Source organism: Phyllobates terribilis, unplaced genomic scaffold (genome assembly GCF_046119375.1).
Source record: "Phyllobates terribilis strain yellow unplaced genomic scaffold, ASM4611937v1 Scaffold_3__8_contigs__length_932513732, whole genome shotgun sequence".
Lineage (NCBI taxonomy): Eukaryota > Metazoa > Chordata > Amphibia > Anura > Dendrobatidae > Phyllobates > Phyllobates terribilis.
In genome coordinates, this window is record NW_027362763.1 from 203409573 (window position 1) to 203427081 (window position 17509).

General features: G+C 41.6%; 2 protein-coding genes across 11 annotated transcripts in view; one reads left to right on the top strand and one right to left on the bottom strand.

Moving 5' to 3' along the window:
* Positions 1–17509, bottom strand: part of KIF1A (kinesin family member 1A) — a 229126-nt gene that overhangs the window by 140465 nt on the left and 71152 nt on the right. For all 7 annotated transcript variants that reach the window (XM_073674513.1, XM_073674511.1, XM_073674514.1 and 4 more), the window contains exons 2-6: positions 13883–13991; positions 6856–6932; positions 4915–5094; positions 2862–2927; positions 1517–1695 (exon numbers count right to left, since the gene is read on the bottom strand). In XM_073674513.1, the coding sequence (XP_073530614.1) occupies positions 1517–1695; positions 2862–2927; positions 4915–5094; positions 6856–6932; positions 13883–13988 (608 nt within the window). In that variant the 5' untranslated portion in view covers positions 13989–13991. The remainder of the gene's footprint in view (positions 1–1516; positions 1696–2861; positions 2928–4914; positions 5095–6855; positions 6933–13882; positions 13992–17509) is intronic.
* LOC141259066 (allantoinase, mitochondrial-like) overlaps positions 1–17509 on the top strand; it is a 202745-nt gene that overhangs the window by 35828 nt on the left and 149408 nt on the right. For 2 of the 4 annotated variants that reach the window (XM_073674520.1, XM_073674522.1), the window contains exon 3: positions 2660–2838. The exons of the other annotated variants lie outside the window; for them this stretch is intronic. The gene's annotated coding sequence lies outside the window, so the exon portion shown is untranslated. The remainder of the gene's footprint in view (positions 1–2659; positions 2839–17509) is intronic. 4 annotated transcript variants of the gene reach the window in all.

The following is a 17509-nucleotide window of genomic DNA, read 5'->3' on the forward strand; positions in this document are numbered from 1 at the left end:
GACAGAAAATTATAGACAAGCATGTTAAAGGTAAAGGTTATAAGGCCATCTCCAAGCAGCTTGATATTCCTGTGACTACAGTTGCACATATTATTCAGAAATTTAAGATCCATGGGACTGTAGCCAACCTCCCTGGACGTGGCCGCAGGAGGAAAATTGATGATAAATCAAAGAGATGGATAATACGAATGGTAACAAAAGAGCCCAGGATAACTTCTAAAGAGATTAAAGGTGAACTTCAAGCTCAAGGAACATCAGTGTCAGATCGCACCATCTGTCGTTGTTTGATCCAAAGTGGACTTCATGGGAGACGACCAAGGAGAACACCATTGTTGAAAAAAAATCATAAAAAAGACAGACTGGAATTTGCCAAACTACATGTTGACAAGCCACAAAGCTTCTGGGAGAATGTCCTATGGACAGATGAGACAAAAATGGAAGTTTTTGGCAAGGCACATCAGCTCTATGTTCACAGATGGAAAAATGAAACATATCAAGAAAAGAACACTTTCCATACTGTGAAACATGGAGGAGCCTCTATTATGTTCCCGGGTTGCTTTGCTACATCTGGCACAGGGTGTCTTGAATCTGTGCAGGGTACAATGAAATCTCAAGACTATCAAGGGATTCTAGAGAGAAATGTCCTGCCCAGTGTCAGAAAGCTTGGTCTCAGTCGCAGGTCATGGGTCTTGCAACAGGATAATGACCCAAAACACACAGATAAAACCACCCATGAATGGCTAAGAGGAAAACATTGGACTATTCTGAAGGGGCCTTCTATGAGCCCTGACCTAAATCCTATTGAGCATCTTTGGAAAGAGCTGAAACATGCCATCTGGAAAAGGCAACCTTCAAAACACGAGACAACTGGAGCAGTTTGCTCATGAAGAGTGGGCCAAAATAGCTGTCGAGAGGTGCAGAAGTCTCATTGACAGTTACAGGAATCGTTTGATTGCAGTGATTGCCTCAAAGGTTGTTCAACAAAATATTAAGTTAAGAAGAACCATCATTTCTGTCCAGGCCTATTACATGAGTTTAATTTATTTTTTTTATTCTGTGGAAGCAGGGTTGAAAAGCAATGTCTGACTTTCATTTGTTCATTTTCATAGATTTTTAATTTATTATTACTTTTGTCAGATTCAAGTTATTTCTGTGACCATTGTGGGTTTTTCTTTCATTAAACGAGGGGTACCAACAATTTTGACCACGTGTGTACATAGCGCCATTAATTCCACAGCGCTTTACAGACACTATTGGCACTGTGGTTGTCACCATCGGGACTCACAATCTACTTTCCCTATCAGTATGTCTTTGGAGTGTGGGAGGTAACCGGAGAACCTGGAGGAAACCCACAGAAACACCGGGAGAACATACAAACTCCTTGCAGATGTTGTCCTTGGTGGGTTTTGAACCCAGAACCTCAGAGCTGCAATGCTAACCACTGAGCCACCGGATAGATGATAATTTTCTTTTACCAGAAACACGTTTAAGGAATTAACCATGTAATTCAGAGTACCTGGCTTTGTTGCCAGAGTCCATAAGATCTTGAATGTCTTGGTAGGAGGTAACAGCCAGCTTTGACAAGTCTTCCACATAAGGTCCCAGTAGTGGGTGCTCACGGACGCGGAGGTTCCCCTTATTCTTTGGATTTAGAAGGTCTCTAACGCGCTCACAGTATATCTCCATATAACTGACCTAAGAAGCAATGGTAAAAAAATAAATCTTTAGGGAAAAACATACTCACACAAAACACTAAATCTATCTATCTACTGTACCTACCTAACATTATCTATCTATCTTTCCTTTACGTGACAACCCAAGATACATCAAATAGAAGAATCCTCTACCTGTCATTCTCCTCTATTACCCAGAATGTGTCTCAATCTTATTGGCTTTGGATTACTTGGTTGCCATTATCCTGAAAGCCGTATACATATTAGGCTAGGTTCATACTTAAACAATGCTCACTGCCGAGCAACTTTATCCACATTTTTGTGCCTATTTGCAAAGGACGAATGATGCAAGAATGGAGGCGAGACAGTGTCTACAGTGACTGGGTCAGTTTCATTCAAGTGAATGCTTCTATTGGGTGTATTTCCCTTGCAATACAGATTTTCGGGGATTCTGTGTGAACCCTGCCTTAGAGCAAAGTAGGGCCTTACTCATCGATATCCACCTGAATGGCCAACTATATTATGTGTATGAGGGCCTTGGACATGTTGAATTTCAATGATTGATCTTTTTTATTATCGGGACAGAAAAGCCATCGTAAGGGCACAGTCAGACTGCCGTATAAATCAGAGCGAGATCGGTAGGCAGTGCACGGACTGGCCAGCGGCTCTCCTCACCCTAAAGAGACAGCTTATATGCAGCTGTCACGCTCAGGTGGGGAGAGCTGCCGGCCAGTCCGTGTATAGCGTTACGATCTCGCCCTAATTTATACGGCTGTCTGACTCTGCCCTTATACTCATAAATGTCTGGCAGCAGCTTGCATGTCTCTTCCCATTGAAAACACATGAACACTTGGTAAAAATGGGCATTAATGATTATGGCGGGGTAGTGAGGAATCACAGCTCATTCAGCTGACATTTATTGAGCAGAAGAAACAAATTGTACCGTAAAATAGTAATTTCTATCTTATTTTTCCCATCTTTAAAAGGGATGACATATTGCTTGGATGACCTCTGGGACTCCCACCAAACCGGATTTAACATGATGCCCCGTTTCCCTAAGGATTAGCACTCCCAGCCCGCTGAACTTGCTGGGAACTGCATCCAGAACAATTCACTCTACAGTATTCTGGAGGGGAGCTCCGAGCTTATAGAATTCTTATTAAAGGTACAGAGATGCATAACACATACCTCCACAGAGTAAGACATGTTGTCATTCGTTGTGTCACTGATACGTGAAAAGAGATCTTCACAAAGCTGAAACACAAAGGTTTCCTTACATATATGAAATAATACGGCTGTGTGACCACACTTGTCACCAAGTCACAGTCATCAAGAGGTTAACACTTTACAGGCAGCGCAGGGTTAATTAATAATTCACAGACACAGAGTATATCTTAAATATTTTATAGACTGTGAGACATCAATGAATAATTCAGATACCGAGGGGTTAAACAGATTAAAGGCAGCAAGTTAGCCCCCTCCTGGACAGTGAACTCTTAAAAACTAGACTTCATAATGTGATGTCATTATTGTAATGGCAGGAAATTAATGATGCAAAAGCAAGTAAATACTAGAGAAGTGATCCGGGCAGAGTATAATGACCACAGTTCATCACGAGCTGACGTCCATCACCTTATATGACCTTGCATGGTCACACGGCTGATGGCAGCCATGACTTCACTTTATCGAATAGTGTTTTATGTAGCAAAGAAAATTAGATCAATAAACTGACAGTAATACAATATCTTATGACCTCAGGCTTCATTCACACTTGGGTATTTCTGGTTTTTCTCCATTTCTTTTCTTTATAGTTAAAACCAAGAAAGGTTTCTAAACACAGAAAATATATAATAAAACATTTCCCTTCTTTACTTCTTTGTTTACTGAAAATAAAAAATACCGATCAAATACGCAAGTGTGAATGAGGCCTAATTATTGTGGATACTTAGATCAGACGTATACTCACAGCGAGGTGATTTTGGTTCCAGTCCGATAGACTGGAAAAAGAGTTCTCTATGTACATAAGACAGGTCCATTCTAATATCACAAACCACAAAGATTGCAATAGGCAGCATTGACACGCAGGTTATTGCCAGATGCATTGTCGAATAGTCCTTCGGGACCATAAGTCCTCTAATGAAGTTAGAGATTCTCCAGCATCCATATAGCTTCTTTTTATTGGTATCCGGACAATCACCATGTATAGACCCATGCAGGGGTCTTTGGCTTCAAAAAGACCCCTGCTCGGGTAGAAATATTTTATATGTAGTGGTTCCTTAAAAGCTATACGGAAGCTGAAGAATCTCTCTGTTTGATTGAATTATACAATATAGTCTTATTACAGTAGCTGAATCCCGTATGGCCAGTATCGGACTGGGGTACCGAGGGCCCACCAGTAACATTAACTCTGGGGACCCACTGTCCACCTATATGTAAATATTACATTACCCTCATCCATAAATGTACCAATAATAATAATAATAATACAACTGGGTAGTTTGTTAAATGCATGATTAGATTCTGCTTCTCTCTGTATATAGTGAATCAAGGGTATTGTGCCAATTACTGCTCATATTGTGGGGTGGTGGGCCCACCGGGGAATTCACCTGTTACACCATGGGCCAGTCCGTGTCAGAGTATGGCACATTGCTATAATGTAATAATTAAATCTGCAATCATTTGTATAAAAGTTCCAGAAATCAGCAACTGGGGCCCAATTCCCTGACATACGGCTAAGTCATAAATGTCAGAGATGGGACAGCCCCTTTAAGGGCATCAATATCACAGGATAATGTTTACCATGGTCAGTCTCCATTGTTTGGCTGCAGCAATGACATCAGTTTGACATTGCTGCAGCCAATCATCGAGCTCAGTGGCTCTGAGTTTCTTGCACCATCTGCACTGGCAGAGCCGCTGAGTTCTGTGATTGGCTGCAGCAATTTTGACATCACGTCACTGCTGCAGCCAAATACCTGGCTCAACACTACAGTATGCTAGACCCCAGGAAGGGTAACTAAAGCACAATTTGTTTTCTGAAAGGGTTCAACCCGTTCAAATGTTCAGAATTTGTATAACATTTATATTACATATATTAAAATGTTTTAGGTAGAATACTTATATAATAAAGACGCTTTAGAAATCACTAGAAACTAAATGTATTTACAAGTTAAGAATTTTCTCCCTGAACAGCTGCTCCTCGGGATATTGCAGAATGTCTAGAGATGCCTTATTATATTATTACCTGGGGTATGATTCCTTGCTGGGTGGGCTCCTGTTTACCCATCATGGTATAAGATTTTCCGGCTCCAGTCTGTCCATAGGCAAAAATACACACATTGTACCCCTCAAAGGCATGAAGCAACATCTCTTCCCCAATGTCACGGTAGACCTGTTGTTGTCCAGCAAACTGGCTGTCTTCATCCTGCACACGAGATAACGCTATAGTTCTAGTTTATACCTTATATACAGTATCAGTGTATATACTTGATAACACACTACTATACTGTATGAGTTTGATTCAGATTCATGACCTGACATTACAACACATAACATAGTGCCCTATCTATTTATTTCCCCTCCATCTCCTTTAAATGGTCCCATCCCATCACTTACTGCCTTAAAGGGGTTGTCCGGTACTTTATATTGATGGCCTATCCTTAGGATGACACCTGCCCCCCCAAATCAGCGGTTTGGGAATCTATCACCAGTTTTTTTCCACCTAATCTGAAAGCAGCATAATGTAAAGCCAGAGACCCTAATTCCAGCGGTGTGTCACTTATTGGGCTGCTTGAAAATCACTCAGCATGAGATTATCACTAGAGGACTGGTAAACCTTCTGCCATGTAGTGGCAACCCCACCCACAACTGATTGGCAGCTTTCTGCCTATGCACAGTGTATACAGAAACCGGCCAAGCAGTGGTTTTATTAAAACTGCAGCAATCAGCCCACTAAGTGACACATCACTGGAATCAGGGTCTTTCCCCCCTACATCATACTACTCTCAGATGTGGCAGCAAAAACATGGAGACAGATTAATTTTAAGGCTAATCTATTTCCAGATTTCACAATAAAAACTGCATACATTATTAAATAAATTGCTTAGATCTGACCAGCATGGAGTACTTACTTTGAAAATCCAAATTACAATGTCTTTAGAATCCTTTTTTAAATGTTTCCCTGTCAAATATTGAAATGAGCATTATATGAGTCCAGTCCTAACTGGAAAAATAAAACGCTCATTTTAATGACAAATCTGAATATAACTTTTTCTGACAGACTAATCATCTTACATGTGTGGAAGCCCAACAGATGTTATTGGAGGAAAGAAGGATCAGGCACCTTGAATTCCAGTGCCCAATCTCTTTGCTGTCAGGGGAGATAACCTGTCACACAGGTGTCTTTCAGCAAATTACTGCTCCCTCACCATTGAAAAGACATGTATGCTTGCACGAACCAAGCATACATATTTATGGAGAGGGGGCCGGAAGAATGGCTGTTGGCTTAAAGGATTTATCCAGGACTAAATTATTCTTTTACTATGAGCCAAAAAACTAACAGGCAAGTAGTTGCTAACTAGTTAGCAACTACCGAGCTGTTCTACTCGGCACCCGCTCAGATCAATCACTGAACGCTGCTGCCAGTGATTGAGCTGCCCCACATCAACAGAGCAGCTCTTCCTCTCCCGGGTTGCCATGATGATGGATTGTGACTGTCAATGTCATGGTGATTGACAGCCGGCTTCCTGCAGTTATGCAGTGGGAAGACAGCTGTCAATCAGCATGACATCGGCAGTCACGCCCCGTCGATAGAGCAGAGTGGAAGAGAAGTTGCTGCTCTGTCAACATGACGTCAGCGGAAGCTGTAGAATCACCGGCAGTGGCGGTCAGTGGCAGCTCTGTGCAGGCAGTGATCTGCGCTGGGCAGAACAGGCAGATAGTTAGCGGCTACCTGCCTGTTAGTTCTTAGGCCCACAGTAAAAAAAAACAATAAGCAGGCTTAGCCTGGTGATCATATATTCCTTTTTTTTCATAATAATACTTTATCACAATTTTTATTCTATAGATAGGAGTAACAGAGACAATCCTGAACTTGTAGTTATCATTATGGCTGCGCTATCACATGTCTTTCACCGGCCATACTCGTGAGCAATAATTCTTTGTGTGTGATTCTTTTGTTACTTACTGAAGTATGGGACCAATAGGAATAGTCAAAACTGAAGCTTTTCGGAGTTTCTTTTGGCTGTTTGGGGTTGAGTATAGCTGTAAAAAAAGATGTTAAAGGATTTTAGCAAGAAATAGTTTCAATTGAAACATACACAATCATAGTATTCAATTAACCGATTACCCAATCAATAAGTACGGCAGTGCTTTATAAAAAAAAGATCATGTCCATGTTTGCCCTGAACAGTAAATTGCAATTTATCAACTGACTGCTTTACTAAATCTATGAAAACCAAATTAGAAACTGATGCAATTGATCCCCCGTTCTCCATCTTGTCACCAATTGACTGCTATGGAAACCTATCGATCAAAAGTGTATAGGATAAGGGCGGCCTGAGAGTCCCCTGATGACAGATATCCAGGAAAAGGTGGATCAAGAAAATTGCATTTCGATCACTGTTGGGCAAACGAGTGGTTATCTGACAGCAAACTAATGTTTATGGACAGTTTTAGGACATTTCTTTCCGACAACTATAATTTGGCTAAATGCAGGAGCCGTGTACCTATAGTGCAGACAACAGGATCGCGTCAGGACAAGGTCGAGAAACTTTCAAGACACTTAGTAAATGTTTCCTACTTTCCTAATGAGGTCCATTCTTTGTGCAAAGTATATGGCTCTAGTAAAGGGGCATCTGACGATCCCCTTACCAAGGAATCTATTACATCCAATAAAAAAATCAGCATATAACCATAACTGCTCACAATCATAAGTAACAATAGGATATTTCCAGAATTGTGGTAGCTAATCCAGCTTTTACCCTGTCCTTTTCTTTTCTTTCTTGCCTTAAAGATATGGACACCTTTGAGGACAATTTTATTTGTTTTGCTTAAAAGCATGTATCATTTTTAGCAATTGAGTTTCATTAAAAATGTAGCATCCTTTGGCTTTTATAGGCTCTTTATTTACCTGAACATTGAACTCATTCTGATGAAAGGTTTTAAGAGCTCATGAAAATCGGTCAGAGCACAGACCGCTAATCCATGGACTGTCCGCGGCTCTCCCGACCCAAACGTGACAGCTTCATGTATTTCTATGAGACTGCCACGCTCGGGTCAGGAGAGCTGCAGCCAGTCCGTGCATTGCTGTACGATCTCGGACTGATTTGCACAGAGGTGTGAATGAGCCCTAATCCTTTTATCTGTCTCTTTTATTTTGTGAATTGAGCTGAACTTTGATGTGATAATAAATCAGCTGAGAGGAATCCATTAAAAGATTAAAAAGTGACAAACTCCTATCAGAACAAGCTCACTGACGATTCTCTGTTAATTCATTCTGGAGGATTCAGGCTCAACCTCCCAGTGGGCCATTAACTTTAAGCCTTTCACTATTTGACTATTTTCTATTTTTTCGTTTTCGCTTTTTCCTCCCCTTCTTCCAAGACTCATAACTTTTTTTTTTTTTTCTGGCGACATAGCCGTATGAGGCAGTGCTATGTATAGCTAAAATCACGATCTCCTATGAACGTTGACCACAGGCCGGCATTCACAGGAGGCATGTAATGAAAGGCACGGGGATCATCAGCAGACCCCCAGCTGTCATGACAACCCATTGGCGCTCCGTGATCACGGGCGCGCTGATGGGAGCATGGAATGACCTGTGCCCCACTGGCGCATGTTAAATTCTGCTGTCAGTGATTGACGGCGGCATGTAACTGGTTAACAGCCACAGACGGAGCACCGCTCCTCCCGCGCTGCTGTTAGAGGCACTTGATGGCTGATTAAATCAGCCATCAAGTGTAGGGAAAGCTGCAGGCTCAGCCTGTGACCCCACATCAAAGGCAGGGAGACTACTTTTGACTACAAGTACGTCAAGGTGGTGAAGGGGTTAATAAGGCAGACAGAGACCCTTTGTGATCTGTCTGGCCTCAATTTCAGCAGTGTCCGCCTTCTTGAGGCGGGTAGAAAAGTGCAGTCGACCATTTTTTTTTGTCGCCAATAAGAAGAAGGACAATGTGAAAATGGAGGCCAGACAAAAAGTGACTCAGTCTGCCTTAATAAAAGTCAATGGTCCCGTTGTGCTTCAGTCACGTTTTTCAGAGCATCAGACTGAAGCCCCTGAGGGAGCCACTGACGTGTGGCAAAGGTTGGCAAAGCCTAAGGATTTTCATTCACTGCAGTAAATTAGAATCCTGTAACTGTTCCCCACTACATGGACAATAGATAAAAAGCAATTACAGTTAACAGTTCCTATATTCTGCCAACAGAAAAAATTGTTTTATTATTCATGTTTCATACAGTAAAATTGGCTTATGAGTAGCCATCTTGTTTCTGTAACTGCATCTATGGGACCTGATGGGAGAGCTCCTTACACAGATTCATCTCTGAGGTAAAGATAATGTTAAAACTGTGGCCCACAGGTAAAGAATATCCATATCACTGTGTACAGAGGTTTATGTCACCGACTTCTCTCTAATTCATTAACCTTCTGCCATCTGATTCCTAAACTTGTTCTGTCCCTGAACTGATCAGTTAGTAGTGACCCGATTTCCATTCTGTGTTCATGTACCAGCTGATGGCGAGTGCCCTCCACTCGCCTCCTCTGCTCCACAGAAGGGGATTATGTGGGCACAGAGACTCCCTTTGTTCTGTCAGGACAACAGTGCTCCGTCAGCATGACCTGACCCATGCCAAATCCCAGAGAGACCACAGAAAAACAATGGAACAAAGTCAAAAGAACGAGCTAAGAGGCAAAGGAAAAAGAAGGATGACTGCAGAAAAAAATACATCACCGGCCATTGGGGTACAGCAGCCTAAATGACTTCAATGGATGATAAACCAGTGGGCTGTAAAGTTATTAAAAGATGGCATTGCCATGATATGACAGATTCCTAGCTGCCAATTTATAAATAATAGCAGCTAATATGACCATATTACACTGTAGAAATGATTTGTGATGCAGCATTGATGAATGTTTGCACATTCATGGATAGTTCCACCTTTATTCGTTTCTATTTATTAGTAAAGTTTCTAAGCTTCATAAGTTCTAGTAGCAATTCAGGAACAGAAAGAAAAACCACCATGGACAGGGAACTGCTCTTTACATGTCCATTGACTTTTCCATTCCATCATGTTGCTTCTGCTCATTTCCTATATATCCTTTTAAACCCATGGGATCCCTGTAGGTTTCTAAGCAATAGGAGGCAGCAACCTCACTGCATAGACATAGATGAATTCTCACTTTGTTTTAAGGTATGCACACTTTGCATTGTCAAAAAGGCAAGTTCATGGCCATTTTTTTAATTTTCAGTCAATGATTGTAAAGAATAATTAGATTACCAATTGTCCCTTATGCCCAACACTTGCTGAACTTTCTTAACCATTTCTCATTTATACAGTGGTGATGGAAAGTATTCAGACCCCTTTACATTTTTCACTCTGTTTCATTGCAGCCATTTGGTAAATTCTAAAAAAGTTCATTTTTTTTCTCATTAAAGTACACTCTGCACCCCATCTTGACTGAAAAAGACAGAAATGTAGAAATTTCTGCAAATTTATTGAAAAAGAAAAACTGAAGTATCACATGGTCATAAGTATTCAGACCCTTTGCTCAGTATTGAGTAGAAGCACCCTTTTGAGCTAGTACAGCCATGAGTCTTCTTGGGAATGACCTGGATTTGGGGATCCTCTGCCATTCTTCCTTGCAGATCCTCTCCAGTTCCGTCAGGTTGGATGGTGAATGTTTGTGGACAGACATTTTCAAGTCTCTCCAGAGATACTCAATTGGGTTTAGGTCAGGGCTCTGGCTGGGCCAGTCAAGAATGGTCACAGAGTTGTTCTGAAGCCACTCCTTTGTTATTTTAGCTGTGTGCTTAGGGTCATTGTCTTGTTGGAAGGTGAACCTTCGGCCAAGTCTAAGGTCCAGAGTACTCTGGAAGAGGTTTTCTCTGGAAGATATCTCTGTACTTGGCCGCATTCATGTTTCCTTCAATTGCAACCAGTCGTCCTGTCCCTGCAGCTGAAAAAAACACCCCCATAGCATGATGCTGCCATCACCATGTTTCACTGTTGGGATTGTATTGGGCAGGTGATGAGGAGTGCCTGGTTTTCTCCACACATTCCGCTTAGAATTGTCACCAAAAAGTTCTATCCTCGTCTCATCAGACCAGAGAATCTTATTTCTCATAGTCTGGGAATCCTTCATGTGTTTTTGAGCAAACTCTATGCAGGCTTTCATATGTCTTGCACTGAGATAGAGGCTTCAGTCGGGCCACTCTGCCATAAAGGCCCGACTGGTGGAGGGCTGCAGTGAAACTTGTGGAACTTTCTCCCATCTCTCTACTGCATCTCTGGAGCTCAGCCACAGTGATCTTGGGGTTCTTCTTTACCTCTCTCACCAAGGCTCTTCTCCCACGATTGCTCAGTTTGGCTGGACGGCTAGGTCTAGGAACACTTCTGGTGGTCCCAAACTTCTTCCATTTAAGGATTATGGAGGCCACTGTGATCTTAGGAACCTTGAGTAATGCAGAAATTCTTTTGTACCCTTGGCCAGATCTGAACCTTGCCACAATTCTGTCTCTGAGCTCCTTGGGCAGTTCCTTTGAGCTCATGATTCTCATTTGGTCTGACAAGCACTGTGAGCTGTGAGGTCTTATATAGACAGGTGTGTGCCTTTCCAAATCAAGTCCTATCAGTTTAATTAAACACAGCTGGACTCCAATGAAGGAGTAGAACCATCTCAAGGAGGATCACAAGGAAATGGACAGCATGTGACTTAAATATGAGTGTCTGAGCAAAGGGTCTGAATACTTACGACCATGTGATATTTCAGTTTTTCTTTTTTAATAAATTTGCAAAAATTTCTACATTTCTGTTTTTTTTTTCAGTCAAGATGGGGTGCAGAGTGTACGTTAATGAGAAAAAAATTAACTTTTTAGAATTTACCAAATGGCTGCAATAAAACAAAGAGTAAAAAATTTAAAGGGGTCTGAATACTTTCTGTACCCAATGTAACTAACGGTGAACTGCATGTGAGCATGTGCAACATTATTTCCTATACTATTATGTTATGCTTTCACTTTTCTGTAAGCATCCTATATTTTTGGTTCATTTGCCAAATTTTTATTAGAGTCTTATGCTGAAAATGTTTTATTGGGGTTAAAATATACAAAATGGGAATGCAAAGCTACAGCTTCCCACCAGTACAAAAATAAAATTGCATATTAGCCACCAATTTTAGCAGAGATAAAGATCAGGCAGATGGATCTCAACATGCCAAATCCTTTTGTTCTCAAGGAAAGGGCCACCACCGTGTAAAAGAGATAGCTGACAGAATTAAGTATAAACACTAGATGCAGAAATACATGCACTTACACGCCTTGACTGCTATTAAGGAGGTTATTAATGGATGTCGGAGGAATATTCTGCCATGCTGAATGTAATCGAGCATGCAAATCATCAATATCCACTGCTGGCTGCTCCCATTTTAATTCTTGACCAATGTTGTCCCAAATATGTGTGATGGGAGACAAGTCCGGAGATGTTACAGGCCATGGTGACACATTTTGGCCTCGCCGGCTGCGCACAGTAGCATGAGCAACATGCGGCATGGTATTGTTGTTTTGAAAAATGGCTTCTGGAATACTTTGGAGAAATGGCCATACTACTGATTCCACGGCCAAATCAATGTAATGCCGAGCTGTTAGTACACCTAGAATGAAGACCAAAGGGGTCCAGCTACCATACATTATGCCACCCTACAAAATGATCCCAGGAGTAAGACAGTTGTGACGTTCCCTCGTGAAGGCCCCTTCATGGCATTGCCCACGTGGTCTCCAGATGGAGATCGGTGGCTGAAAGGGAGCAATGGAGGCTGAGATTGAGGACTATCTTGAGAGATAAGTCAAGCTTTTGTCTTGGGTGCAATGATAACTGCAGATTGGTCTGTAGACCATGTGGGCAACGATATGATGAGGCGTTCATGAAGTAAGGTCACACTAATCCTATTTACAGAATATGATGTGAGGTTGCATAATGTATGGTAGCTGGACAGCTCTAGACTTCATTCCAGGTACACTAATAGCTCGGCGTTACATTGATTTGGTGGTGGAACCAGTGATACAGCCATTTATCTAGGAACCATTTTTCAACTTGACAACAGCAGGATGCATGCTCGTGCTACTGTGAATAGTCTGCATGGTCCAAATATGCTGCCTTAATCAGTGGAGTCTCCAGACTTGTCTTCCATTGAACACATCTGATCCATTATTGGTTGGCAATTGCAAAGACAGCAGCCAGCAGTGTATCTTGATGATTTGTGTGCCCAAATGCAGCCAGCAGGGCATTAGTAACCTCATTGATAGCAGCCAAAATGTGTAAGGTTGCGTATTTCTGCACATGGCGCTCATATTCAATACAGAATAAATCAAGATGTTTTGAAAATTTTGTTTCCATTTTTTAATCATTTGCATATCATTAACATGTCTATCCGTCCTGTGATTTCCAAAATTCCACGACTTTTCCTTCTAAGTGTTGCAATTTTAATTTTGAGGAGAGTATCTATTGTGTACAGCCAGGCATAACAAGCAAGGAGGTGGCATCCAAAATCTTCCAATGCATCAAATTAGCATTTTTGTGACATCTTAGTGCATTGCATCGCGCAAAAAAAAATCAACTCGCCCTACAGAATTATGGAAAAGTTCCCTTGTGCTAAGATTGGATCTTCATTTCAATCATAAAATATGTACTGTATAGGAGAGTGGATCTCCTCATCGTGATGTAAACATTTTTTTCCAGATTATGCTTAGTTCCTCATTATTTTTTGGGCCACACGTAACATACACCTGTCTTTTGTATAATACATATAGAAAGTATAAATGCTTGCAAGCTTCAGAATGTCAAATGTTTTAAGAAACTTGACCACTATGGTTCTTCTTACCTCTGTTCTTGTATAAAATTTGCCTCAAAGGAAAAAAATGGCCAGAAAAGTCAATATGAGTAAAATAGTTTTTCATCTACCTCCTAGTGAGAACAGCACAGCACGAGACACTTACTGGTTATGTTTCCAGACATCTGGATGATGCATTTTGAATCTTTTCCAATTTCACGTGAGTTGAATGGCCGCACTCTGACTGCGACCTTCACTGATGCTCCCGCCATCTCCTGAAAATTAAAGAAACAGTTTGATCTTGATTTCTATGTTACAGCAAAATGTTGATCTACCGTCTGTTATAACCAGATATAGATACGGAAAACACAGGTCCCTTGTTTTCCTGTACATTTGAACAATGCTTTGTGATTGTGACGTGTTCCCTACGTCTGAGGAGCTCACATTGTTACAGACAAGCAGATGGAAGCTCACCATATCAATTATTCATGGCTTATGTGAAGCCAGCGAAGATGCAAAAGAGAGGAAAAATGGAAGACATAGCCAGGCATTTCCATTTTTAAAAATCGGAATATGAAGCTACTATTATTAGTAACGTGATATTCTTCACATCGAACCAACAGTTTTCTTCTGTAATTTACAAAGGAAGACAGTGGGACTTCACAATATTGCTGCGTATGTATTAGGCCATTTCGCCAGTAATTTTTTCCCTCAAACATGATAAGAAGCTACAATTCGCCAGATATATTCACAGCTTAAATTATGGCAAATTTCTAAAAAAATATTTCTTTAAAATTCTTTTTATTAGGAGATTTTTACAGTATAGGGAACAAGAGGTCAGGAAAGGGATGAAGGGAAAGGAAAGGCAACCAAATAAAGGAAAAGAGAAAATGGGGTAGGGAGTGTTAGGAGGGCGGTTGCAAACAACTTTATTATAATGGAACGCAACCGACCCCGGGGTCCGCGATGCTGCCTGGTGGACTGCGGCCGAACACTTTCCGGGTGAAAAGGAAAACAACCAACTTAAATGATAAACCCTTCCGTGTTACTGCACACTGCACGTTAGCAGCACGAGAGATATGCGGTGAAAAACTATCTGTAGTCCTGTTACAGCACAGGGACTACACTGGCGGCGCTAGGATGCGTGTGTGACTACGCCGACGGTTACACGTGCCTCCAGCCGGCGTGCTACCGAACTGAAGGGTACTACTCCATGTGGCTGATAGGCGATAGCCGTGGATAGGACGTCTGCAGGCTGCTCGGGGTGTTAGGCGACCCCTTTGGCAGAGTCAGACTGCTAGACGAAGCTACCTGCCTATTTCCACTAGCCTGCCTATTTCCACTACACCTGCCTATGGAAACTACGTGGAACACAGTCGTCCACACAACAGCATCACTTGCTCAATGATCAGAGCGCGCCGCCATGTTTGTGGGCGGGACTTTTAAAGACTAAGCCCTGCCCACCTTCGCACCATTGGTGACGCCACCCGTGGACCAATCAGGCGGTGCCAGGTCACCGGGTCGGGTGGTTGCCAAACCACCAATCACGGTCCGCCAGGTCACGGGCATGCTCAGTGCGACGAATCCTGGACTTAGACTCCAAGAGCCCTGTGTCCCTCCGCAACCTATGCTTAACATTGCTAGGTACAAATACCCAAGAGACAATCTGTACATCTCGTGGACCAGCTAGGCGTTGGGGCTGATGACAATGCTGAGCAGCATCAGCCCTGGCTGGACCAGAATGGGAGACCACAGAAGGTTCTGGACCCGTTTTGAATCCAGCCACAGCCTGACACCTAACAGGGAGGAGAAGAAGAGAGAAAAAAAGGAAATGAAGAAGAGGATCTTAACATAATTGCACCACAACATTAACATACCAAGTGCAAGAACAATATAGAATGAAGAATAGATTAAAAAAATTCTGGCAAAGTAATAAAACATCATATAAAGAGTCTTCTCTTGCTTGCAGGAAAAATTGCATTCCAAGAGGACCATTAGGAATTATATTTAGGTAGAGAGTTATTCCTTACTAAAAAAATATTTCATCACATTTCAAAAATTTGAGTGAAATTTAGAAATCTTTTACGTTCGTTAATATATATGAAATATTCAATGGACTATTTATACTCTTTTAGAAAAATTATAGAATATGAAAGAGCGGAAATAAACCCTTCATGGTCCCCAGTGCCACACATGGACAGCATTTATCTAAGGGCTCGTTCAGACCACTATATAATATAGCTGTGTGCTGTGTAAGTAAAAATCAGACAGCACACTAACCAATATTATTCAACAGAAGACCGTCTTCACACACGGACCAAGTGTATGTGTGAAAAATATCATGGTGTGCAATATTCTTTTCTGAATCTGGGATGAGACTCGCCCACTGAAATCTATGTGCGCACGCAAAAAAAAAGGAAATTGGATCCCAAACGGAACGTCCATAATACATCATATTTTGATTATGTACATTTTAAAATGTTGATGTATAAAATCGGTTGCCACATGGACTTGGTGATGTGGAAATCAATACAAGTAAAAACTGTCCGAGCTTTCAGGATGAAAATTGGACAATTTTTCATACGCTTGTCTGACCCAGGCCTTGAGTGTCAATTGTCTTACCTATGTTCTTGACATAGGTATGGGTACTAAGGGTGGAATCCTGTGTGTTTGCTATAAATGTACGTGACAGGGATTCTGTCTAGATTAGGACAACCTCTTAAAAGGATGACTGTGGTTCCTAACAATATGACTACTAAAATGGGAACTTGTCACCGTGAAAATGCAGCCCAGTCTGCAGGCATAATGTTATAGAGCATGGGGAGTTTAATACATTTTGTGCGAAAAAGTTCAGTATAATTTGTGTTTTCATCATTTAATCCTCTGCTGTTTCTGGGATTTCCAGTCCAGTGGGCGGTCCTATCAGTGACTGACAGTTACCTCTGTATGCACACTTATACATAGAAACAGCCATGGATGGAACTCCGTTCCACCCGCTGCTGTTAAAGGCATATGACAGCTGATTAAAGCTGTCATGTGTGGGAAAGGTGCGGGCTCCAATGCAGAGTCAGGGACACGACATATGACATAAGTGTACGTCATATGTTGAGAAGGGGTTAAACACGTACAGTACACGGACGGCACACGGATGATGCACAGATGCTATGTGTGTGCAGTACGTGTTTTACATGGACCTATAGACTTGTATTGGCACTTGTCATCCATGCTGCTGGTAAAAAATGGACATGTGTGCAGCACCATAGATTATAATGGGTACGTGTGGCATCCATGAAAAAAACGGATGCCACACGTACTGCAAACACGGACATGTGAAGGGGGCCTAACATGGTGCTTGCAGATTGGACTGCATTTCCATGGTGACAGGTTCCCTTTAAATTATAACCCTAACAAAATAGTTTGCTAAACCTCTAGCAAACTACTGGCCAGTTTGTGACAGATTGAAGGTGAATCATGTAACCCTGTAAGGCACATGCTATTTCATAAACCTGGGTCAGACACTTTACATAGATCATGTTGCAAAGTATCCCAAGGTGTGTAAACCTATTGAGATAATATTAACTGCTTGCCAAACCTCCCGAGGTCTCTGGGGTGAGATCCCTATGGACCAGAGCCAGCAGCAACTAGCATGCGGTTTTCTTTATTTTAGCACACAGATAGATATTAGTTTACCGTCCTTATATATAGTACTGTGGAAAAGTTTTAGGCAAGTGTGGAAACAAAATATGCAAATTAAGAAAGCTTTCAAAAACAAGTGGTAATAGTTTATTTCTAT